Source organism: Myxocyprinus asiaticus, chromosome 40 (genome assembly GCF_019703515.2).
Source record: "Myxocyprinus asiaticus isolate MX2 ecotype Aquarium Trade chromosome 40, UBuf_Myxa_2, whole genome shotgun sequence".
NCBI classification, from domain to species: Eukaryota; Metazoa; Chordata; class Actinopteri; order Cypriniformes; family Catostomidae; genus Myxocyprinus; species Myxocyprinus asiaticus.
Genome location: NC_059383.1, coordinates 21598926 through 21626300, shown reverse-complemented (window position 1 = coordinate 21626300; position 27375 = coordinate 21598926). Strand labels below are relative to the sequence as shown.

The following is a 27375-nucleotide window of genomic DNA, read 5'->3' as shown; positions in this document are numbered from 1 at the left end:
TTAAAAATTATAAATAACCAAATGAACAAAAATGTAATTTTTTTCATATTTAATGACTCGTCATGGTACATTTATGTACAACCAAACAAAACCTAATTAGAAAAAATAACCTAAAAAATAATTATAGTATTGATCTGGGCCGGCAGCCGCTCTGAGCCCCTACAGTCATTCCCACGTTGACCCAATTACAGAGAGAGAATGGTTAAGAGAACATAATGGCTTTTGTTTTGAATCATATAATTACTTTTAATTTCAAGTTACTGACACATTCAGGTACATTTCTACATACACACAGTCAAGCGTTAACTTGCGTGTACTTCATTATTTAACATACAAATCACAATAAAGGTGACAACCAAAAACACACATTAAGTAGAAGATGAGCTCTGAGTAATCACAAAATGACAAATAACTGCAAGTTACAACAAATACAATACCAGCAGTGTAAATAAAATCGGCAAACAGGAAAGCTATGAGTAGTACATAGTTATTTGCATAATTTATTCATACTGCAAAGCATTTCTGGGAGCTGAAGCCAGCCTCTTATCATAGTATTAGACACAGCTAGCACACCTTGCTGAATAATGTTCATGTCTGACAGAAATGCAGAAAATAAGTAATGTAAAATATTACTTTATGGCTGTTAGAGTCTTTGAGGTTTATTTTGTTTAAAGGATGGAAAAAAACAGCATCTGTAAAAGCATAAGGCTTTTCACTTTTTCTTAAGAATAATCTGGGGAAAGAAATTAAAACACTGCAGATATAAAGATGCAACAAACTCACATAGAGGGAAAATATGAGCAATTAATCTGCAAAGATCTGCACTTTAAGAGGTATGTTTATATTTGACATATATTTATATTTGTTTATATTTGTATTTGTACATATTCTGGCCAACTTTTTGTTTTCGTTGATTTGTTTTATTTTTTATTTTTTTATGTACACATAGTTATGTGGGTAATTAACATGAAATTGTAAGCACTGTCATCAGTGTCCTGTGGTGTGACACACTTCCTTCATCTAACTATTTTAAGACAACAATATCAATGAGTTCAATCCAGCGGTGTCCTCTAGCTGCATGGTTTTCTATTAAAGTGATCCTGCCAGGAGGGGCCGTTATTTTAATGCTTATTTGTGCAGGTCTTCACTTACATTCTTGCATACAGAATAAAATGCTACCTTCTTAATGACCACAGTATTTTTCTTTGTGTTCTTCATTTAATAAAGGTATTATTTGTTCTCCATGTCTGATGGCAATTACAGCTACATCAGTTTTTGGCTTAGAGCCACAGGCGATTTTGTATTGTGGGATTGAAAGACAAGGTAGATTTCTGTGCATTCTTTTAAATGAAAAAAAAAAGGATAATTGAATTTGCTGGGTTCTGCCAGTAAAATGATAATGACAGTTAATAGGATAAATCACAAGAAATTATGAAATTGTTCTTTTATATTGCAATTATTTCTTCTTACAGTATATGGCCATATCAGACAATCTTGTCTGATATTTCATATTCAAGCCAACAGAAGGCCCAGAGAGCCTCACCCTTTCTCTCTTCCTCCACACCCTCCTTTTTACTCTTAACGTGCAAGGAGTTGGGTGCTGAAGTGAGAGGGAGCGGCATAGCAGGTGCAAGAACCAAAAACTGTCACACAAACACACATATGCACACAGAGTGAGAAAAGAGGGTGGAGAATGAAATCATTTTGCACAGAGAGAGAGATAAACGTGAGAGAGTGAGCCAGCTGAGTGAGAGATAGAGATTGATTGTGAGATACTGAAACAAGCACAGTGAGACAGAAGGACGATTCAAGAAGGACAGTGAGGAGACTGGAGAGGGATTGTTAGGGTACTGGGGAAGAATTGGAGTTTGAGGCCAAAAAACCCCCCAAAAAACAGGGACCATGTTGAGGAGGAAGAGGAGCGTGTCCTTCAGTGGATTTGGATGGTATGTCGCTCATGTGGAACAACATCAGCTGTCAGTTGTGTGGAAATGTCCGCCAGATGCCCTGTGTGTGTGTGTGTGTGTGTGTGTGTGTGTGTGTGTGTGTGTGTATGAGAGTTTCAGTGATGTGCTTGGTAATGTTTATCTATCTTAATATGTCAGCATGCTTGCATGTGCTGTTTTTTAATCTGCATTCATTTGTAGTATTAAATGATGGCTTTGTGGGACAAAAAAAAATAATAAAAAAAATACAGAGCAAATCTAGGGCATATTGATATGAAGAGAGTTGAAAAAGTATTGTGAGTGTGGCTCTGTTTCTTTGTTTTGGTGGCATAAAGTATCAGGCATGCAAATGTGTGATCAGAGGGCATCTAGTCAGCTAGGATTACCTGTGACAAACCCTTTGTTGTGTAGAAATTCTCCCCCACAAGCATTGCTCAATCTTATAGAACAGTACATCTTACCTCTCATTAGTTTATTTGCTGTGACAGTTTCAACAGAGACCTATTAGTCTGAAATCCAACCTGTATTCAACATAATTACAAAAGAATGAGCTTTATTGCCAAGTATGCTTACACATACAAGTGCACAAACAATACAAGACAGAGATAATAATAAAAAAATATAATAAAAGTAAAAAGTGAATAGAAAATATAAGTATATATAGAAATACACAATAAGACTATATATATATATATATATATATATATATATATATATATATATATATATATATATTTGTATATACAAGTACAAATACAAATCTGTTATATACAGTGCAAAGGAATGTAATGGCAGAAGAGGTTGGATGTGTTGGATAATATAAAAGACTAAACTGTGTATTGCACATTAATTATTGCTCAATGGAGCAGTTTTAACTGTTCATGTTGCGTGAGGGAAATAACTGTTCCTGTGCCTGACGGTTCTGGTGCTCAATGCTCTGTAGTGCCTGCCAGAAGGCAACAGTTCAAAAAGATAGTGGGTTGGGAGAGTGGGTTCCAGAGTGATTTTTCCAGCTCTTTCCACCCCTTTGGGGCTGGAAAAAGGATGTCTCAAATAGTACCACAGTGGAGTTTGATGGTGCAGATCTTTAAGTGAGTAGTGAATATATTTTCTGTAAATGTTAAATCAAGGCACCGGCATTGCCCTTATTACTGGATTTTTCTAATTGCTTGCTCTTTTTCATCAGACAGACTGAATCACTGTTCTCTGTCTCTCTTTCTGTTAAATACAATCTGTTGCAGTATAAATCTGCTTCCCACTTCTTTGCACTTTTTGTACCCCTTTGTCTTTTTCACATGCACTCAGTTACCTCTTATTTCTCAAAAAAACTCTCTCTTGACCACTTGTTTAAAAAAAAGTGTTATTATAGCTCAACAGGTTATGGAGTCAATTCAGCCTGTGCTTTGACAGCAAACGCCCTAATTCCGAATGTTTCAAAGTCCAGCTGAGCTGCCAGATATTTCATACGATGCTCTGAGATAATGCTGAATATTTTCCATAATGTTAAATAATTTAAAAGAGGTTATAGTTGTATTAGAGTGCACATTAACATGATTCCATACTGGCATCCTGCTTGAGTGCTCTGCTTCTCACATTTCCTTTCTCGCTACCCTCTTGAAACCTTGATCTCACACATATTGGCTGAGTGTGGAGCTGAGTGTGGCTTTGTGATTTGCATCAGTATGGATGTTTATCATTAAATGCTGTTATTTGTGTTTGTGCCTGTATGTCACCACAGAGGGATTATGTGCTTTTCTGTGTATAGTGAAATTGTTTTCCTACTTATCAAATCAATTCAATTTATATTTCTATCATGAGAAAAAGGCACCACCGACAACAGCAGTAAAAGGCCAAAAAAACAAACAAAAAAAAACAAGAGCATCAAAAACTAGCAGGGGTGCAATAACATGCAGTATTTTCACAAAGTTTAATTGCATAAGTTAAATTTAAATATATATGCACGTTTAGCTGGGAAATAAATTTACAGCGCAAATTATGGTTACTCCAGGGATGCTTGTGCATCAGACGCTGGAAATGTCCTGCCCCTTACTGAAATGGAAAATATGATTGGTTAGCAAATATCTAATCACATTTGAAATTAACATTCTGATTGGTTGATCAGCTTAGTCGGACTATCTGTCTTGCATGTGCCATCAGTTGCGCTCCGCTCCCGTCTCCCGCAGCTCCATACGCGTTTAGAGAGAGTCTCTGTAAATGTTTTTTTTATTTTTTTTTTATCCCCTTTTCTCCCAATTTGGCATGCCCAATTCCCACTGCTTACTAGGTCCTCGTGGTGGCGCGGTTACTCACCTCAATCTGGGTGGCGGCGGACAAGTCTCAGTTGTCTCCGCTTCTCAGACCGTCAATCCACGCATCTTATCACGTGGCTTGTTGTGCATGACACCGCGGAGACTCAGCATGTGGAGGCTCATGCTACTCTCTGCGATCCACGCACAACTTACCACACGCCCCATTGAGAGTGAGAACCACTAATTGTGACCTCAAGGAGGTTACCCCATGTGACTTTACCCTCCCTAGCAACCGGGCCAATTTGGTTGCTTAGGAGACCTGGCTGGAGTCACTCAGCATACCCTGGATTTTAACTCGCGACTCCAGGGGTGGTAGTCAGCGTCAATACTTGCTGAGCTACCCAGACCCCCCAAATCTATACACTTTTTAAAATAAAATAAAAAACACAATTCACTCAACGGTGCTGCGGTATCACGTTAGTAGATTGAAAAATTTCCGGGTCAAAAGTCGTTGTTCTGGTGGCCATACATATCATCACTTATTTCAGATGGGCATATGCAAAATCCTAAGAAAGATAGGTGGGCATACGGTGTATGCCTGCATATGCCCTAGACTACACTACTGTCCAGAGCTGTTTCCTCTGATTTCTATCATTACCTCTACAAGGCACTGATCCCTCGTGTTTGAACGAGCCTTGTGACGGCACAAGCACTTGTCTGCTTGTGTCTTTCAGCATGCATGTTAAGATGAGCGGAAGAAGAAATAGTTCCCATCCTGCACAAGTATTTGCTAATATAGCCTAATCCTTTTTATTTTGCTTAAAAGCTTATGATTTTTGATCATGTTCATGGTAACCAAATAATAATATCCCTAGTTTAAATTTTTTTTTTTAGAATTGATATTTTTGTGTGAAGATCTATATTTTTGATGCAACATCAGTATCGGAAGTATCGATACTTTAGGATCGATCCACCCATCCCTACTGTGGAGTGTGACAACATCTAGAATCTGCCTGGAAGTTGCACGACAAGTGTTCTTGGATTTGGGCGTGGGTCTTTGATTTACGCTCAGGATTAGATTTAGGTTTATGCGTTAGGCTAAGGGGAAGGTTTAGGCTTTGTGTCAGGCTCAGGATTAGGTTTAGACTTGGCGTTAGGCTGAGGGTCAAGTTTAGGTTTAGCATTAAGCCGAGGGTCAGATTTAAGATTTTTATTGGGATGAGGGTTAGTTTGGGTTTAGCATTAGGCTTAGGGTTAGGTTTAGGCTTTTTGTTAGGCTACAGGTTAGGTTTGGGTTTAGTGTTACGTTGAGGATTTGGGCTTTGTGTTAGGCTCAAGCATTAGGTTTAGACTCTGCGTTAGGCTGAGTGATTAGTTTAGGTTTAGCATTAGGCCAAGGGTCAAATTTAGCCTAAACTTTAGGCTAAGTGTTAGGTTTAGGCTTTGCATTAAATTGAGGATTAGGTCTAGCCTTAGCATTAGGTTTGGGTTTAGCGTTGGCTGAGGATTAGGTTTAGCTTGCCGTTAGACAAAGGGCTAAATTTGGGCTTTGTATTGGTTTCAGGGTAAAGTTAAGGCTTAGCATTATGCCAAGGGCCAAATTTAGCCTTAGCGTTAGATTTAGAGTTAGGTTTAGGCTTTGCATTAATCTTAGAATTGTGTTTTGCCTTAGTGTTAGGCTGAGAGTCAAGTTTAAAATTAGCTTAGGCTTAAGCTTAGGGTTTGTTATTTGTGAATTTAATTGAGAGATTGCACACGTGTGCAGTTATTTTGTGTTATTTTCACATTCACAGATATTTGATACACCAACAACAGCTGTCATTTATTTTCATCTAGATTATTTGATAATCAGATTAGTACAATCTGAACTCTGCATAATTCATATACGAATATATAGTTATTCACTATTGCTGCTAGTGAATGAGAACTTCATATGGGGCCTGTGTCAGCTTTTTTCTGTGGGAAATTTTGTCACATGTGTACACACACACACACACACATGCCCACACCCTTCCTCTCTCAGAATTACCCACATCCACACCACACCCAGTCACCATCACTGCATGTTTGATAGTGACACTGCTGTACTCACACAAACAGATGCACACTCACAAATAAATGATAAGAGCTGTTGACCTCGTACTGAGGAACGTCATGTGTAAGTGTACTTTTTACATCATATTTTATCAGATTATTTTTCTGGTACACCTCTAAATTCTGAAAAATCCCTCACTGTGGTGGAGAGTGAAAAAGATGGATGCTTCTTGACACCAGAAAGACAACATACACATGCAGCGGTGTGTTTTTCTATTTGTAATAAACTCTGGGTTTATTATATTTCAAACATATTTGATTCTAGTGTCAGAGTTTATTTAGTGTCCCGTGCTCTAAGGCAGAAGTCTCAAACAGTAATTACCAAATGGGCCACGAGCCAGGTAATGTTCTCGATAAAACTTTTTTTTTAACAATCCTTAAAGATAACTATGGCATAACAAGGCCAAAGCAATAAGCAGAAAGTTACAATTGATTTGCTGTCTAGATTTAAAGAGATAGTTCACACAAATGAAAATTCTGTCATAATTTACTCACCCGCATGTTGTTTCAAACCAACATGACTTTCTGTCAAGTGTTTCAGGCCCTTGCTCTATAGCTTGTGCAGCAGTTGGAAAGGTCTTTTTTTTTTTTATCCATATTGTGTGTTGTACCATGTACATTTGATCCAGTATAGGTGCTCTGTTGGAGGCACAGTGAGGGTCTGCTGGCTACCACCATCTGTCTCTTACAAAGCCTCCATATATACACTTACAGACACACTAAACACTTATTTTATGACATGTTAAGATACTTTACACCAAAAGAGGTCTTGGTGTGACACCTAGTTTGGTTTGATCTTCAGAATCATGTGCGACTCTATGGGTGGGCTACCGGGACTTAAGCCATTAATGTTTTCAGTAAAATCCTGAATAATTTTTATCATCTTGTAATGATGTCAGAAGTACTAATGCTTGGCTCAATGGTAATCGGTACTTAGATTCACAATTTCTAATACAAATTTTATTTTAACATGGTTTAATAAGTAATTATGCTAATTTCTGATTGGTAAATGCTTCTGGCTATCACTTGTTTGTTTGGCAGTGCAAAGAGAAAACATTGAGATTTTGTTGCCAAAGTAGAAAAAAACATTAATTAATGTTAACAAAAATTTGTATTTGTGCTTTCCCAAAACACTTTGTTGCAAAGCAGCTTTACAGAAAATCAGCTTTAATGTCTGTATGGTTTCAAAAACATGAATAACCCACACTCCTGGAAACAAAATAAACAATATGATGGAAAAAATCTGACTTTCAATAGCTTGATATTATTTAAAATTTCACAACTTAATCTCACTGTCCACATATATGTGGACATCAATTTTTAGGTAAACTATTAGCTCTAGGAAATTTATTTATTTATTTATTTTGCATGTTTATTAGGTGCTACTAGGGAAAAAGGGAAATGGAAAATGCACACAGTAGTCACGCTCGTGTCTAAGGAGGTAAACATTTTAGAATAGAGTGCATTATATTCCGATATATCATCAAAGGATGGCCCCATACGTATCAACAGAGGTCTGGGCTAATCATCGAATATCCACTGACCCTACAACCACCCCTGCTCAGAATTAATGGGATGTTTCATGAGTATAGGGGTAGGGTTAGGGAATAGAAAATATCATTAACCTGCTATGAAATTAATGGAAGTCTATGAGATGTCCTCACTTAATCACCTTATGCGCCAGAGAAACTAGCGTGCAGCCATCTTGAAAATTTTGTCTCGGAACTTCCGTTCTAGTGGTTCTTTATTCACCTTATTCAGCCCCGCCCCTTTTCCATGCTCCGCTCTTCCGAATTTTGTCATCTAACTTCCTGTTTGTATTAGAGTGTACTGGGAAGAGTCGATCAAAATAGATTATGTGTGGGAGCACAGAAAGTATTTTTCACAGAGAGTTAATGGTGTGAGTCTACAGCACCCATTTACTACGTGAAAATACTAGTGAGGTGTTTTTTCTGTCACTCTAAATGTTCTTTTTTTCAACACCCGTGAAGGTAAATTGGATCTGGCAGATCACATTCAAACAGCTATGACACACTGCACTTTTTCATAATACAAGCGTTTAATTGTAATTCTGCTTAATTTTTAGGTTTCAACTTGTTAATAATTTGTGTTAAAATGTGTAGTTGGTATGAAATTTCAAACAGGATAGCTCGTATTATTTTACATACAAGTTAATGACATTAAAGGAAATGATTTGTACTTTTTAAAATTAATTTTTCACCTTTTTTTTAAAATGTAAATGTAGTGAGGGGTAGGGTTAGGGGATAGATCTATAGTTTGTACAGTATAAAAATTATGATGTCTGTGGAGAGTCCTCATAAGGATAGCCGCAACAACGTGTGTGTGTGTGTGTAATGTTTTGATGTGACATTGTGGGGAGTCAGTGCTGGTGAGTGACCTTTCCTGCATGTCAGCATTAATTAGGCATTAAACTCACCATGCTACAGTAATTTTAAAAAAATCATACCGGGATGAGACATCACAGAAGTGCCCCTTTTAACCCATTTTATTCCTTGCGTCTTTTCAGATCAACTGCAATGTCTAGCCAAGCAAATTATAGCCATCTATGTTTGTTCTTTGATCTTAAATGCCTTCTTGTCTTTCCTCTTCAAATGCAGGGTTGACAAGTCTACCAGTAGTGCCCTTCGAGCTCAGTGAGTACTGTCTGCACCCTCCTCTCCCACAAAACCTGACTCTTTATAAACTCTTATCTGTGTGTTTTATGAACAGATGTAAAGAGAGGTTTGTTACTTGATGAAAACTACAGACAGTGCTGTTGTCATAGGGTTGCATGCAAATGTACATATGTACATGGTGGTCATTACGCAAACATTGCGTTTCTTTTGGTCCATTTGAAATTTATATTAACCCATGCTTTTTGTTTTACAAGATGACCCATTTATTCATATATACATAGAAAATATACTGTAGTATATTTGTAGTAGTAATTTTTTGCTCTCACTGCATTTATGTTTCCCCAATGTCTTTGCCAAACTCTTAAAATACCATTTACTACAGCAAAACGTTTGCGAATGCCTATGTTAACTACACAGGTAACATTTTACAATAAGGTTGTATTTATTAACATTAGTTAACACAATAGATAATATTAAAAATACTTGAACACATTTACAGTATTAATCTTGGTTAATGTTAATTACTACTTACACTTAAGTAGTATCCATATCAATGCAAGTGAATGGTGATCAGAACTTTGAAGCTCCAAAAAACACAGGATATAGTAAGTAATCCATATGACTCCATTGGTTAAATCATTATCTTCTGAAGCAATCCAGTCGATTTTGGGTGAGAACAGACCAGAATATAACTAGTTTTTCATTATAAATCTTGACATTAGCAGTTACCTTGGCGATCATGATTTCAAGCTCCATTACACTTCTTAGCACCAACTAGCACTCTGCACATGTGTCAAGCATTAGGAAGTGTTGTCGAGCTTGAAGTAATTATTGTGCCTAGAGACTGCAATGGCAAAATGTACAGTGAAAAAGGATTTATATTTTGGTCTGTTCTTACCCAAAACCGATTGGATCACTTCAGAAGACATGGATCAAACCACTGGAGTCATATGGATTACTTTTATGCTGCCTTTATGTGCTTTTTGGAGCTTCAAATATTTGGTCACCATTCACTTGCATTGTATGGACCTACAGAACTGAGATATTCTTCTATAAATCTTTGATTGTGTTCTGCAGAAGTATGGAAGTCATGCACACCTGGGATGAATGAGGGTGAGTAAATGATGAGAGAGTTTTCATTTGTGGGTGAACTATCCCTTTAAAACTACACGTTGTTATTTGAACAACCAGTCACACATAAAACAGTAGCACTTCTTGGCTCTTTTCAGCCCAAAAGTAATTAATAATGTACAGTTCAGTGAGTTAGATGTCAATTAACATGTTAATAGAGCTGTTCAGTCAGGACCTCAATTTGTAGGCCAGCCTGGAAGACTAATTTGCCAATCGGTTCCTTTGAGAATGTTTTTTAAGTTATCAGTAAAATAAGGTCTGTGGTTAACATGACGAAGAGATTTTCACTTTTGTTCTACAACTAAACAATCATTCCTTTAACGGGACTTTTGAAGCTGCTGTGTTTTTAAAAACCTACGTTGCTAACAAGAAGCTACAAAAGGACATTAACTGTAATTTGAGTCAAGCACTTAATAGCCCCTTTTTTCAACTTATTAGCAACGCATATATATATATATATATAAAACAAAATCTTCAAAATTTGAGATATGACTGTGTGAAATGTCACAGAACATAAATAATGTTACCCACAGACCTTTTTTACACATTAATTCTATTACTATAATCAATAACTTTAAATCAATAGTTTTATATTTTTCCATCATTTTTAATTTGAATACGTTATTCACAATTCTTCATGGAATTGTAGTTCATGCCCTCACGAAAGACGGTGAGTAGACAGTCTTGTACCTTTGTCTTTTTGTCCGATTTTCAAATCCTATTTTTTCTTCAAATCAAAGTTTGTAATGTTGTGAATCTTTTCAGAGCCCTTTGGTTTGGTTCATGGTTTAGAACTCTTATGGAGGATTTTATGAAAATCCTATGGAAAACAAAAATATGGGAAAAACACTTTTGGAACCAAAACAGCTGAAAAAGTGGGCAGACACTGTAGCGCACTAGAAAGATGTGTTGTCTATTTATTTTATTATTTCACAGCCAATGATTTTTCTCTCTCATCACATTCAATTCATACAGCTAGCTCACTGCTCAGCCTTAACAAATAATATGCCATGGTACTTTATATTCAGAATCTTTGCAGCAAACTCACTGAGATTAATGCAATGCTTTTAATACCTTCTGTCTCGCCAAATTTTCCAATTTATAACCCATCTGGTCATTCACATTATTTAGCTTATTCATGGGCACATGTGCAAATCCAGCATTATCATTCTTACACATAAAAGCACACACACAAACAAACACACAGGGTTTTCAGATCCTGAAAGGCCATGATGAAGTGAATTTATAAAGTGTTCAGAGCATCAGAGTGGAAAGGAGGTTCTGCTCGGGTCGTGCGGATCAGTGCATCATCCTGAATAGGGTCGTGACTACAGATCATACACATGGAAATGATCCACTGTTTGCTGCTGTTGGCTGATACTGGCCTTCTTGAGGCCCATTTGTTAATCGCTTTGAGGTGAATTGATGAAAGGGCAAGGGTCATTAATATGTTTGAATGCCCGTAGGAAGGACACTCTACAGCATGTATCTATTTATAGAAATCCCACTGGCAACCTTCAATGTCTGTAGACCATATGATCTACTCTGTGGTATTACATAACTTATATGAATTAGCAATTCTAAAAGGACTCATAAGTCACATTTTTAAATGTAATGAAGAATGACCTGAATTACTACAACTGCAACAAGATCGTAATTACACTGTTCTTCCACAATCTGATGCAAAGGTTTAGGCAAGGATGTGACCAAATATTTGAGATTGGGGGGGACCAAATGTAAAAGTTTTAGAATAAGTCACTGAAAAACTTCTTATTCTTTCTTTAATTGTAAAGTTTGGTGGGGCATCCCCCTCAATATTTATGGTGGTTATAGCCCTGGTTTTAGGTTAGTCCTGGAGAAAGAAAACCTAAACCCAACAGAACATTTGGGTGTCCGTGGGATTTATCAGTTATCGGTTATCAAATATTGGGTTTACCGATAATTAGCACTTGCTAATAGCACCTGCCAGTCTAGTAGGCCTGTAAAATAGCACATAACACTACAATTACACAACAATGCATTCAACAGGAAACAACAGTGTTCACAGGTACAGTAACTTAACATTGTAATGTTGCTTGCATAAATTATTCTACTTTATTACTGTTTTATGATCGTAATATTATTATTATTCAATGCAATATTCGTCTCATAAAGCAGGCCTATCACCTTCAGAGATTTGTAATGAATTATTAGTTATCCTTGTGTTTAAAAAAGCAGGATTAAAACAATAATTAAAGCTGAAGTGTGTAACTTTTTTAATGTTAAGATACATTCTCCCATCCCAGCTTAATATACAGAGACTACAACTAAGCCATTTGTAGGTTGATTTCCACTCTCTTTGGTGCTATAAAATTGCTCTGTTTTGAGTGGCACGTCCAGTCAGACACAACAGCTTTGGCTCGAGCAATGATGTGAGTAAGGGGCGGGACAGTCTGTTTGTTTGATCATCGTAAAACGGGGGAGTGTTTGAAAAGGTTGTTTGAAAGCAATGTTTACTTTTGCAATTTTGTTTGTTGACGGTAGTGGTGCAGAAGTTACATACTGCAGCTTTAAAAATCAGTTCAGCGTATAGGTTATTGGACAATTAATAAAATAAGTAAAGGATAATGTTCAGTCAGCTGGTTGTTATCGCAAAATAAACCCCGACAGGGTGATCAGGATCACGATGCAAAGCAGAGGACTCTTGTATCAGTGGCGCCTGCAGCTGTATGGCGTACGCACTGTGCGTAACATTAGCGCTCCGACTGACATGAGAAACATTTACTCTCAGAATATTTCACTAATCATGAAATGTGTCCCGTATTTCTGTTGGCTGTTAAAAAGAACTAACAATGCCCAATTTGCGAATGAATAATTCTTTTGAGTTGCTTCTTTTCAGTGAATTGGCCAAACGAGCTTGCAAAATGGTCTGAATCGATTCGTGATTCAGTATAATTCGTTCAGACCGCTCTCTCACTGAATCATTTGGAGCGGTTTTTCACACAGTAAAACAGCTCTGGATACAGTGTAAATTTACCTACAGTCAATTGAAACAAAAGGCTGTCTTTTTTAGAGGTAACTTTGAGAAACTTCAGCTAGTGCTGTGTCATGTGAACAAGGTAACACCGAATTTGTTTTCCAATTGTTTAAACACATGCTGGGCAAATATCTTTGACATTTGCAACTCGTCTTGCTTTTTTTTTCAACGTCTCTGTTGCAGTGTTTAATTTTATTCCAGATTGTTCTGCACCAAGTGAAGTTTCATGAAATAAATGGTAATCAATTCTTTTTTTCCCCTTCTGCTCTAGTGTACTAAGGGGCTGCTGTGCCTTGTTAAAACTGTGTATGTTTACTGTTTCAATAGTGTTACGAATGTTGCCTATATGCTTACATAAAATACAGCCTATTGTAACAGTACTTGCTAGGAGAAGTTAAATAGTTAGTGATTTCGGGTTGGGTTCGGGCTTAAAATCTAATGCTATCGTTCGGGCCGGGTAGGGTCGGGCCACACGGTCTCGGGTACAGGTCGGGTTTCATTTTAAGGCCCGTGCAGACCTCTATGCAGATTTCTGTGCGTACCCTCAGATTAAATCCTGCAGGTGCCCATGTCTTGCATCACCCTGAAGGGGTCTATTTTGTGATAACAACCGGCTGACTCCTCATTATTCATCTGATTACAAGACTACTTTCCAAATAAACAAATAAATGCACATGAAACATTGATTTGCATTGAAATTCTGTAATTTTGTGAGAACAAATAAATTGCTGAACAGCTGAAATCCACCTCCGGTTTGCATCGGATTTCTGTTGGTGTTTATATTATAATTAATGAATGTATGATTGCTCATTATGCATTTTGTTACAAGACTACTTGCCAAATAAATTAATAAATGCACATGAATCATTGATCTGAGTTGAAACTATTTTATTAGCTTACTTGTAGAGATTGCACAGTGGTCTGAGAAGCAGGAACAAAGGCTCGCAAATACCTGGATGAACAGCCTGTCACGTTGATGTGCGGTTGTTACAGAGAAATATCAGACTGCTAGATGGCGCAATTGACTGATCAGAATAGAGTATTCCAGAGAGCCGTGTAATAATGTGAAATAATTAGTACTGATTGTAATATATATATATATATATATATATATATATATATATATATATATATATATATATGTACGGTGTGTGTGTTTTCTTATGATGTGTTACATTCATACGAGCAGACAGAGAAGTAAGTTTAAAGTAAGTTTGGAGCAGAAGAAATAGAAATAATCCTTGTGTAAACTGTCAGCTTTACGCTAAGCTAAAATGCTATTTCTAGCCATTTTACATGCACGTTACCAGGCATGATCATATTTTTTTATCAAGAAAATTCACGTTAGATCATAATTTCTTTTTTCTAGTAAGACCTTTGATATTAGGGCAAAAATCGTATTCTTGATAATAATCCTTAGAACAAGATCAATTTGATTTATTTTGTTTTAGAAACAACACTGCATATGATATTTAGGTTTTTCAGAAAATATATTTTGTCTTACTGCCAGAGTTTTTATAGTCAAAACAAGAGAAAAAATCTACCAGTGCTGAAGAAGTAATCCAAAGTATTTAGAATACATTACTGACCTTGAGTAATCTAATGGAATATGTTACAAATGACATTTTACAGCATGTATTCTGTAATCTGTAGTGGAATACATTTCAAAAGTAACCCTCCCAACCCTATATTTATATATATATATATATACTGTATATACTTTATGATAGTTAATTATAGTTAATATCTAGTCACAGCAATCATGTATCACAATCAAATCTTCAATGATAACGACAATCACACCATCATTAAATCAAGCACATTTCTCAAGACAATCAGAGGAATGTTGCATCATTTAAAAGTGTTTGCGCAACTTGTGTTAAGAATGTGTACAACATCCATTTTGTATGCACAACATGCAAACGGAAACTACTGACCAGATGTAAAACCAGTTTAGATCAGTGAGAATTTTCATGCGGGCTCAGGTTGGATTATGATGGTTTGGTTTGAATCTGTAATTGCAGATTACAGCAAATCCATGCAAGACCAGCAAGACTTTCTCTTTTAAGTTAGTTAAACAACATGGTCATTCTTTTGAATCAGATTGACCAAGGAAGTCTTGCTGAGCAAGTGTTTTACAAGCCTGGTGAGGACATCAGCACACCAGCATCCTAAGCGCAATATGCTCTTTACCAGCTTGCTGGTCTTTTCATCATTGTGTGAACTGACTTTTGAGTCTGACTTTTTGTGTATAATCTACACTGGCAAGCTTCATGCGAGCAACCAGGTGGAGAGGTAACAGTTGGGATCTCCATGTCTCTTCACTCACCCACTGTTCAGTCCTGCTTGGAAGGGAAGAATGTGTGTCTGTGTGCTTGTGTGCACACACACATATGTTTCACGAATCAAAGCTGGCAGGACATGTAAGGTTGCAATTGCGTAATGTCGATCAGCATGGGTTAGCTTGTTTGTTTGCATGCATGCAAAAGTCAGACCTTATAGCATGCAAAGCTAGCAAGAGCAGCAGAAAATGTATTAAATCCTAATGAAAAAAATGGCATAAAACAAACCAGGCATGAGTAAAATAAACATAAACAGGACTTTACATGCTTATTGTGATTTATGCTCAGTGTGATATCAGGAAGTCATTTACAAACCGTATGCTGCATTTGCTTTGAATTGCAGCAGTGTTGAGGATTAACTAACTAAAAATTGCAATACTGCAAGCTGTACTACATTTTTTAGCTGCGGGACAATAGATTTGCTGTCTTTTCTAGTAGGCTTCAATAATATTATATACAATAGCTATATATTTATAAAGCTTTGTCCCCTTTAATAGCGTCAATGTAGTTAGCTATTTTTTGTTAGTAGCTTGTAGTGTAACTAACTACTTTCACTACTACTTACACTATGAAAAATGTTTTGTCAGGTAGCCTAAAATATGTGCTTAATGTGGTAACATCAACAAGTTAAAAATGTAATTAATTCCGATTAAATCAACCTGGCAAATTGGGTTACACCAATGAAAGTCATTTTTAAGGATTAGATCAAGTAGAAATAGTTAACAATTGCACGTTACCATTTTTTCAGTGTAGTTGTAGCTTTTTGTTTGGAAAGCTACAGTTTCAAAGTAGCTTCCACAATACTGATTTACAGATACTAGACCAGTGAATTTTAACACATGTGGTGACATGTGAAGGTCACACACAGCATGTCAGTATTATAACAGAGTGTTGTATTTACCACCTTAAGCAAGTCTTCAAGGGAAGTTTGGTGTATTTTTGAAGCCTTGTGTTGACATGCCTGTCAGTAACATTATATTAATACATGCACATGTAAATGCATTTGACACACGCAGTAACTTTGAAAGCGTGTGACGTGCATGTTGTCTTGCATATGTCTGCGCGCTAATTGTAGGGCTTCATTAATCATGGAATGATGTCTGCAAATTTTTTTTAATGTGTTTTGATTTTAGTTTTGCTCATGATATATTGACTTGTGTTAAATATTAAAGGGATAGTTCAACCAAAACTTAAAATTCTGTCATCATGTACTCACCTCATATTGTTCCAAACACGTATGACTTTCTATCTTCTGTGGAAAACAAAAAGAGATGTTAGGCAGAATGTTAAAGCAAGCCTGGCGGGGCCCTGGGTAGCTCAGTGGTAAAATACGCTGGCTACCAGCCCTGGAGTTCGCTAGCTGGCTAGTTCAAATCCCAGGGCATGCTGAGTGGCTCCAGCCAGGTCTCCTAAGCAACCAAATTGGCCCGGTTGCTAGGGAGGGTAGAGTCACATGGGGTAAACGCCTCGTGGTCGCTATAATGTGGTTCGTTCTCGGTGGGGCGCATGGTGAGTTGAGCATGGTTGCCACAGTGGATGGCGTGAAGCCTCCATACACACTATGCCTCTGTGGCAATGTGTTCAACAAGCCACGTAATAAGATGTGCAGGTTGACGGTCTCAGATGCGGAGGCAACTGGGATTTGTCCTCTGCCACCCAGACTGAGGTGAATCACTATGTGACCACAAAGACTTAAAAGCACATTGGGAAATGGGCATTCCAAATTGGGAGGAAAAAGGGAAAAAATCCACAAAAAAAAAACCCAAAGCAGGCTTGGTTGTATGGGGATGCTTGAGGGTGCTAAGCACACTCAAACAAACCTTAATGCACCATCAGTTGCAGACCAGGGCAAACTACTGCCCGTGGGTTGATTTATCATGAATGCTTTTTATTAGATCTTTCATTTATCTGGCTTTGGTACCTATCGCGCATCCACAAGCTTTTAATATGCTCAGGATTGCCATATAATAGATGCTATACCCTTAATCAGAGATTTATACTTGCACAAATTGGAAATATTTCACTTTATGTCATACTTAATTTATGCAATCTGGCATGCGAGTGCTCGCTCTCTCTCCTCTTCGAAAATAAAAAATCTAGCGCTCAATTGTGCAATATTATGCTCAAAGAAAGTGTGGTGCAGCCACTCCGTGTCCATTCGTGAGGCTGCGTGTACTGTTTAGTGCCAAGTCTTCGAGCAAACCTTTGCAGTGATGAACTTTAGTTAAATCCCAAAAGATCATCTCATCATTCGCACACGGAGGGGTGTGACGAGGAGGAGGGCGGGGGCGGGCCGTGACTACGCACGCCCGGCCCCCATGCAGGCTAATCAGCCGAGGAGAGGGATAAGTGCAGCGGAATGCGGCAGTTCGGGAGAGAGCCACATGCAGCTGCAGTGCGTGCGTTTATGTTTTGTGTCTTTTTGTTTCATTAAATATTATTTTGATGGTTCAGCCAGTTCCTGCCTCCTCCTTTCCCATTTCAACCTTGCTACAAGGGGATACGCGAGAGAGGAAAATATTTGTTCTTTGTATTATTTGTGAAATGCTGAAGTCCCTCACACCTGTATGCGAATGTTACTCTGGCAGTAATCATTTATCATAGTCATTCAGCCTGTATTATTTAGCTGTGTGCTGAATGGGATGCCAAACAAACCGTTGACAAGACCCACATCATGACCCATGAGCGTGTCTAAACGGGTTGATAATGTTTTCAGAATAAAACAACTCTATCCACTTTGCGGCAAACATTAAAATAAGCTTTTAGAATCTATTATTTCTGAATATTTTATTTGACTATTAAACCAGACTCCTGATATAGAGTGTTAAATTGAATACTAAATTACCACTGCATTGAAGTATGGTAAAATAAACAATTAATAATTTTATTCAGCCTTTATTCAGTTTTACTAACACATGATAGAAATGTAGCAGTGAAACTTCAAGCAATCACAGAATGGTCCTATCAGTCTGTACACACTTCAGAAAATTGTGCATCATTCATTGAGTGAGTGCATGAGTGCACTACTTCTGTGCTTAAAAGAAACAGCATCTTCTCTTTTCCATGTTCTACTTAACAGCTGATGTGGCCCCTGTGGCAACATAATTGCACACCCCTGCTCAATTGAATATGTAAGACTAATACTGTAAATTGGCAAGTAGATTTCCTTGAATCCCAGCAAACACAAAAATCCCTTTATTCTGTGATCACACAAAATGCGCATCAAAACATATAAACGTGTATGATTTTGCAAATCAGTATGCAATAATTTGCAGGTGCAGCATTTTGCTGTCATTTTCAGTGACAGATCATGTAAAAAAAAAAAAAGCGAAGCAATACATTTCTTTACGTTGTTTTAGTAGCATTTAAATGTGATTTAAAATATTATAAAAATGTGTAATTACGATACATTTCCACTTTTTACAGAGCACCCTCAGTGATTTTGATCTGGAACCGGGCCTGTGTTAAAGGAATGTTCTGGGTTCAATACAAGTTAAGCTTAATCGACAGCATTTGTGGCATAATGTTGATTACCACAAAAATTAAATACTTTTATTAAAAAAAAAAAAAAAGCGAAAATCGAGGTTACAGTGAGGCACTTACAATGAAAATGAATGTGGTCAATTTGTAGAGGGTTTAAACACAGAAATGTGAAGCTTGTAATTTTATAAAAGCGCATTAATTCTTCTGTTAAAACTTGTGTATTATTTGAGCCGTAAAGTTTTTTAAATTGTCATTTTTACAGTCATTTTAGGATTTAGGGTTTGTTGACATTACATCAACATGTAACAAAATTGGCTATAACTTTATACAGAAAAGGTTAATAAGTGATTTTATCCCACTAAAATCATGTTTACACACATATTCTTTATGTCTTGTGGCTATACTTTTGAAACAGTGAGTATTTTAACATTTACGGATTGGCCCCCATTCACTTCCCAGCCTGATCTCACATAAAATTCGGTATATGTTGACCGAATTGGAAAACACTGCCTCCAGAGGCAAAAGCGGTATGTGTTTCAGAGCATATAAACAAGTGTGACATCCGTTTATATCCAGGAGAGGTCGCCAGAAGCCAGATGTAAAAATAATTGTTTTCAGCTGAACAGGGTGTAAAACAGTGAAGAGAAATGCTTATTTTATTTAATCTACCCCCCCAACCAAAACCCAAATCTTACCCTAACCATTTGTAGAGACAAAATGCAGTGTTAGGGATGAAAATGCAACCTCCTTATCATGCTCATGATTATTTATACAAACGTGATTACTTTTCGTGTGGTCTCCCATGCAACTGACGCAACGCACTAACAGTCGTACCACGAGGGAAAGTAATTGTTGTTGAGCCATTCCAGATATGTCCGATGGGTGATGGGGCATGGCAGTGAGTCGGCATACTGATGCCGATCCTAGGGTACAGGAACTTTCAGAAACAGCATGCAGACTTACCCAGTGATCATGTTGACTTCCAAGTGCCTCAATTCTTCTTTCTTTTTTAAAGTAAATGTAAAATAAAGTAAAAGTAAAAATTTATTTTTGTAGTAATCAACATTAATCCACAAATGCTGTCTGTTGAGCTTAACTTGTATTAAACCCACAACATTCCTTTAAGGACTGACAGCCTCCACTGACAGTCACCATTCACAATGTATGGAAAAAAAGCAGCATCCATATTCTTCAAAATCACTTCTCTTGTGTTCCATAAAATAAAGAATGTCCTAGTTTGGAGTTGTGAATGACATGAGGGAGAGTAAATGACAACAGAATTTTCATTTTTGGGTGATCTATCCCTTTAAATATTAAAGTATGTCAAATATTCAACCTTTGATGCCTATAATATATTCAGAAGCGTACAGTGGTTTGTGTAATGTGTGTTACAGACATCAGTCAATTTATTGCTGTTGGCTCCTTCTCTGAACCTGCTGACATATCTGTGTGTGGTGTGTGCGTGTTGTGTGTGTGTGTGTCGCATAATCAAAGTGAACAAAGCAGACAGGGCTACTAGGGTGTCTGTGAGGATTTCAACCCCCCCTTCATCTCTCTCTCTCTCTCTCTCTCTCTCTCGCTCTCTCTCTCTCTCATTCTCTCATGATAAAGTGGAATGCTATATACTTGTGGAGCATCCAAACCCTAAGAGTGTGGTTGTGCAATCAGTAGCCAGTGTATGTGCTTTTCTCTCTCTGGCTATTATTTCAACTGTTGGTGGGAACTGGAGACTCAATAACTAGAGACCTGTACATTACCTTCAGCTCATAAAAATGCCTCGCAGACTCTGGTGAGTTTAGTTCCCATTTAACTATTTCAAAATCTGTGATTATGTATTTTGATGAACGTTTCATGCATATTACAAAGAAAATGCATAACAAAGAGTTTCTCGGGTTTTTATTTTAAGTGTAGAACCATGCTAAATTATTTAATTGACTTTGTTGCCCTGGCTTAATGAATAAAATCTGGATTTCATGGTAGTCACTCAAACTGTGATTGTGAAATGTAGAAATGTCTTTGCAAAGCACTGTGGGTGATGTTGTTTTAGAGTTTGGCTTGCCTTTCATTGAAAGTGAGGAGGGTAGGACATATTTTGTCATTTCAAATGATTATGGAAGTATTACATAAACTGACAGAATATCCTTACAGTTTGACTTTAAAGGTCTTAGTAAGTGGCTCATTGCTACTGGTGTGCTGCGTTTCCTTGGGTGTCATTCAGCTCGGTTTCCAGTGATGAAAGTATAATCCGTTACCCGCCGTAAAGCTTGTCACACGCTCTGATTCTCTCTGCTCTCTGCAAATCTAAACCAGTAGCAGCTTTCTCAGCCATGCAATGGAGAAGAGATAATGTAGCATCTTTTTCTGGATTTTGAAGGTCTAGTTTTTAGCACAATTTCAAATGTTGCTCAAACTTGTTCTGAAAGAGATGTATTTGCAGAATAATTTTTAAAAAATGATATTACAGTAAAAACTGATTGTGTAACAGCAGGGCCGTAACCACAATATACATTGAGGGGGACAAGTCCCATCCAATAATCAGATATGGCTAGATCTAGCCCCTACCCCAATAACTGATATCCTTGTTGCTGTTCAGCTGCAGTCCATTATGCACCGCTGTCTAATTGTCATTGTTGTGGCAGGAATAACACAATGGTTTAAAAAAAAAGTTACATTTTTTAGCATGCTCTGTAGTCTAACAACGCTTGTCAATGTAATTTGAAATAGCCAATCAAATCGATGAAGGTGGGACTCAAGTTTATTGGAAATTGGAAAATTTACATTTACTCACTCATTTACTCACCCTATGTTGTTCATAACCATATGCTGTTACTTTTTCAATACCAACTTTTTCAATACTATCATACAATATGTTTTTGTATGGAAAAGAGCAGTGTTAGGATTCTCATGGGGGGGGGGGGATCTTTCTTTCTTTTCAATGCAGACAAATTGTCTTGTACTGTGTGAACTTAAAAAAAAATAACATATCTTTTAAAATAAAAAAATGATCAATTTTTGGGCCTTTATTGCATTTAACGTTTGTAGTCAGGACCAAAGAGTAACATTGTTTTTATGACTTCAACACCTGCGACCACCCCCCCCCCCACCCTTCAAAATGTTTTGGTCCCTATCTAAGCAGAGTTTATCCTTACTGTAGTGCACTTGGTACACTAGTTTATCTTGTGACTGCTTGTCCTCAGAAGAGAGTGCCTCTTCCACATCACTGCTCTTTCCTCCTCTTCTCCTCTGTCCGTCGATCTCTCCAGCATACCCTACAGGAGCAGAGCTCTCCACTGATGAAAATTAAATGTGTAGCTAGAAGACTGAGATCCTCTCATAGGAAAAAATATTTACACAACTGCACTGCTTACAGCAGGAAGCTAGATCTTGATTTTCTGGTGATACACCATTGTGAAGGATATCAAATCTGAGATTTATAGTGTTATTCTTATACTTGTAAGTATACATATATTGATATACACTTTCTTTTTATTCACCTTTAAAGAGCCCATGGAATCATAATTGGAGTTTTATGGTTTTTAGTCCGTATTGGCTTTGAAGCCAATAGTGTACTCCTAAAAGTTACATTTTTAGCACATATTAGCATTTAAAGCTTTACTGTCTTTGTCTTCTGGAAAAATGAATGAAATTGATTGATGACTCATGTTGAACTGCACAGATTTTGGTCTAATCAAATGCTCCCTAGAGAGATAATGCCCCTCCCTCTAGTACCACTTGCAACCGAACAAGTAGCAAATCATAGTTCTGTGACAAAAACTAAAGGCTGTTGGGAATTTAAAAGAAAATCTTCTTGGTTCAGTAGGAAATATTTCAACACAAAAAGAAAACTGCACTTGTCGAGCAGTTTCATGGGGTTTTTAAAACTCAGTCACTCAGCACCAATTCTGCCTGTATGTTTGCAAACATTGTGACATTGTGCAAATTTTCCTTTCCCTCCACACCACAGTTTCACATGGCCCTATTACAGTGAAACTCATTTCTGCTGGAGGCAGTTAGGCTAAAGACAGCAACAATTGCCAATCTGTATTCGAAAGAGGAACAGTCGTAATGACTTTTCCTGCTGAGAAATCTCATTCTCATAATGTGAATCTGTGTTATAACAGCAGCAAAGCAATTAGACTAAGCTGAACCCAAACCTACTCTCTGGAAAGATCAGCATAATATTTTCTTTTAGATGATGGTCCCCAATATAAGATGCTGATATGATGGTCTTTTTAATAAGCTTAACCACGTTCTGTCTTTCTTCTTTTACCTCTTGATTTGCCATCCTGTGTTTTTCATCCTCTCACGGTCTTACTGATCTCAGTTTACTTCTGAGACTGTCTGACTTTCTCCTTTTACATCTCATCTCACTGATTGGTCTCTCTCACTTTGTATATTTCTTTCTCACTTTGTATATTTTTTCTACTTCCCAAAGTTGAGATGATTGCAAACACATCAGATCTTCAAGTCCACCTCCTTACCTTCAGAAATACGAGGACATTTTGAAATGATATATATATATTTATTTTATTTTTTTTCTCAGGCCTGGAAAAGTCTGGGAATAATAGGTCATGGACATTTCTGCTGTTGTTTTTGACAACTGCTTTTGCTCTGTGTCGTTAATACTGTGCAGTGAAAATGCATGTTCAACAAGCTGTAAGAAACCAATATATTTCTTTGCACAACACATGAAAATGAAATTGAAATGTTTTGCTGTCACTGTAAATGTTTACTTTCCCATGGCCACAGTTTTAAATAAGAGATTGCAGGTCATATTCATACAGCTGTATTATTATTATTATTATTATTTAAATAGTACAAGCACTTAAATGTGAAAATGTAGTATTGCATTTTAGCTTTTAAGTTCCAGTGTTGCAAATTTTGTGTATAAATGTGTAGCTAACAGAGGTGGGGTCTTGATCTTGTGGTCTTGGTCTCAAGACGTCTCGAGACCATATAAACCTGGCCTTGGTATGGGTCTGGGTCTTGGTCTCAACATTTAAAATCTTGGTCTGTATCTCGGTCTCGGCCTATGGTCTTGATGGTCTTGATGGTCAAGACCGCTGTGTATTTACCAGTGCACTAAACGCGATTATTATTTCAGCCACTAGTTGGCGCTGCATCTTTACCATTACTGAGAATTTGCAAGCACAGTACTTCTGCCTCGGTCATACAGCATGTGTCGGCAAGCACCATCTCTTATCACATGAATGTAAGTGCAAGAACTATGGTTTAACAACACAAAATAAACATTAATGATTTATGATTACATCTGCCATGTAGAAGCCGTGACTTCACTCGGGGTAATCGCGCGACCCAATAAGACTGTTACGTTGCGAGGTGTTCTTTATTGGCGGGAGTAGGGCTGAATGATTATGACTAAAATCATAATTAAAGATTTTTTCCCCTGATATTGTAATCGCTATTAATAATATCTATTACTATAATTTTATTGCATGCCATATTTATGCAGCTACACATCCCAAACAAGCTGAGAACTGTGTCCCTGAATTAGTTCATTATATTTATTCATTAGTAGCATAAATTAAGACAGTGACCAAACGGACAACTTTACAATGTTCCTCTTCTTGGCAGCATGAAATAAAACTTATTTAAATTGTGATTAAATTATATACAGAAAGCGAGCAAAACGCGCTGCATTTATAATCACTGAAGCTGTCAATCAATCTCACTGAGTTCTGCACTCTCCCCAAAACTCTCACTATAATCAATAAAGCTGTCGTAGTTGCTCAATAAATGTTTATTTACATCGTTTTTACTCCTTGCTTGAGAGTGCGGCAGTAAGCACGTACAGAACTCAGTCTGTGAGCAACGGCTGAGCCGGTGACTTAAACGCCTCTGATTGGTCGTTGCATTTATGCGCTCAGCTGACATGTCTGTGATTTAAAATAAAATAAACAGTATTATTTTGTTAGAATAATAATGCATATGGAACACATTTCTCAATTAACCAAGCTTTTGGGAAGTCAGACTAATTTCAGTTAATCAGTTCTTTCAAAATGTGATTTTCAATTATTCCGAATATTTCACATCAGCATTTTTCTTGCTTTTTCTTCACTGTTATTTTCAGTGCATAACTTTATGCATAGTTGTTTGAATAGTTTAATAGTATACATAATTATTAATAGTGTACATGCAGTGAAAACCAGACTAATGCCATGCAGACTTCAGTTGTTGTGCACTAGCCAATTCAAGTCACTTCACTTTAGTTGAATTATTTTATATATTTTTGGATTACGAAGGCATCTCGTAAAACTGGACTGTTTTCTCTATATAGCTGTCTGGAAAATATCAGAACCTGCAGTGGTAAAATTTGCATTTGAAAATTTTGAAGAAGATTCTGAAAATAAGAAATGGAGAGCAACCTGTTAAATATGTCACACATTAATAAGTGAAGCATGTGGTACAACATCATTCAATAGGTATGTTAGTCACATTGTCTTTGACATGTTTATATATATATATATATATATATATATATATATATATATATATATATATATATATATATATATATATATATATATATATATATATTTCCCATTTGCTAGACTGCTAACTTTCTTAAAATGAGAATTTTATCATATAACAGTATTAAAGTACATAACCATGCCTACCAATCTCCAAACTCTTTAAAATGAAAATTATGTAAAATTATATTTGATTTCATACTAGTGATGACTATCATCACAAGGCAATTTAGGCCAGCCATGTTTTCAATGAAAATGACAGTTCTTATTATCATATTACAATATTTTGATTTGTTAATGAACAGGGTTTTTTTTCCAGAGGTGGGGTCTTGATCTTGTGGTCTTGGTCTCAAGACGTCTCGAGACCATATAAACATATTCTTGGTCTGGGTCTTGGAGGGTCTAGTCTTGGTCTTGTCTTGGTCTCAAGGGGTCTAGTCTTGGTCTGGGTCTGAGTCTTGGAGGGTCTGGTCTTGACTACACCTCTGGTAGCTGACAAGAAATTTCAAGAACTGACAAGTCATATCATTATTACACATGCAATATGATATCATATGGATAGAATAGGCTATATGGAATTTGTATCTCAAATGTGGTTAAAATCATATAAAACAATATATAATAAAATAAAATTTTGCATACTAAAAGATGTTATATTAAATTTAGCTACATATTTTAATACAATGTATGTATATATATATATATATATATAATATATACAGTGCATCCGGAAAGTATTCACAGCACTTCACTTTTTCCACATTTTGTTATGTTGCAGCCTTATTCCAAAATGGATTAAATTCATTATTTTCCTTGAAATTCTACAAACAATACCCCATAATGACAACGTGAAAGAAGTTTGTTTGAAATCTTTGCAAATTTATTAAAAATAAAAGACGAAAAAAATCACATGTACATAAGTATTCACAGCCTTTGCTCAATACTTTGTTGAAGCACCTTTGGCACCAATTACAGCCTCAAGTCTTTTTGAGTTTGATGCTACAAGCTTGGCACACCTATTTTGGGGTAGTTTCTCCCATTATTCTTTGCAGGTCCTCTCAAGCTCCATCAGGTTGGATGGGGAGTGTCGGTGCACAGCCATTTTCAGATCTCTCCAGAGATGTTCAATTGGGTTCAAGTCTGGGCTCTGGCTGGGCCACTCAAGGACATTCACAGAGTTGTCCCAGAGCCACTCCTTTGTTATCTTGGCTGTGTGCTTAGGGTCGTTGTCCTGTTGGAAGATGAACCTTCGCCCCAGTCTGAGGTCCAGAGCGCTCTGGAGCAGGTTTTCATCAAGGATGTCTCTGTACATTGCTGCATTCATCTTTCCCTCGATCCTGACTAGTCTCCCAGTTCCTGCCGCTGAAAAACATCCCCACAGCATGATGCTGCCAGCACCATGCTTCACTGTAGGGATGGTATTGGCCAGGTGATGAGCGGTGCCTGGTTTCCTCCAGACATGACGCTTGCCATTCAGGCCAAAGAGTTCAATCTTTGTTTCTCATGGTCTGAGAGTCATTCAGGTTCCTTTTGGCAAACTCCAGGTGGGCAGTCATGTGCCTTTTACTGAGGAGTGGCTTCTGTCTGGCCACTCTACCATACAGGCCTGACTGGTGGAGTGCTGCAGAGATAGTTGTTCTTCTGGAAGTTTCTCCTCTTTCCACAGAGAAATGCTGGAGCTCTGTCAGAGTGACCATCGGGTTCTTGGTCATCTCCCTGACTAAGGCCCTTCTCCCCCGATCGCTCAGTTTGGCCAGGCGGCCAGCTCTAAGAAGAGTCCTGGTGGTTCCAAACTTCTTCCATTTACGGATGATGGAGGCCACTGTGCTCCTTGGGACCTTCAATGCTGCAGAAATTTTTCTGTACCCTTCCCCAGATCTGTGCCTCGATACAATCCTGTCTCGGAGGTCTACAGACAATTCCTTGGACTTCATGGCTTGGTTTGTGCTCTGACATGCACTGTTAACTGTGGGACCTTATATAGACA

General features: G+C 37.3%; 1 protein-coding gene across 10 annotated transcripts in view; it reads left to right on the top strand.

The window, feature by feature from the left end:
* The first annotated feature begins 1706 nt into the window (after nucleotides 1–1706).
* Nucleotides 1707–27375, top strand: part of LOC127431339 (rap1 GTPase-activating protein 2-like) — a 71232-nt gene continuing 45563 nt past the window's right edge. For 2 of the 10 annotated variants that reach the window (XM_051681738.1, XM_051681744.1), the window contains exons 1-2: nucleotides 2838–3037; nucleotides 8908–8943. In XM_051681738.1, the coding sequence (XP_051537698.1) occupies nucleotides 2991–3037; nucleotides 8908–8943 (83 nt within the window). In that variant the 5' untranslated portion in view covers nucleotides 2838–2990. Of the gene's footprint in view, nucleotides 1947–2837; nucleotides 3038–6334; nucleotides 6354–8907; nucleotides 8944–10002; nucleotides 10039–20535; nucleotides 20687–27375 lie in introns of those variants that run through there. The other 8 variants (XM_051681746.1, XM_051681745.1, XM_051681748.1 and 5 more) reach the window with 8 other exon arrangements.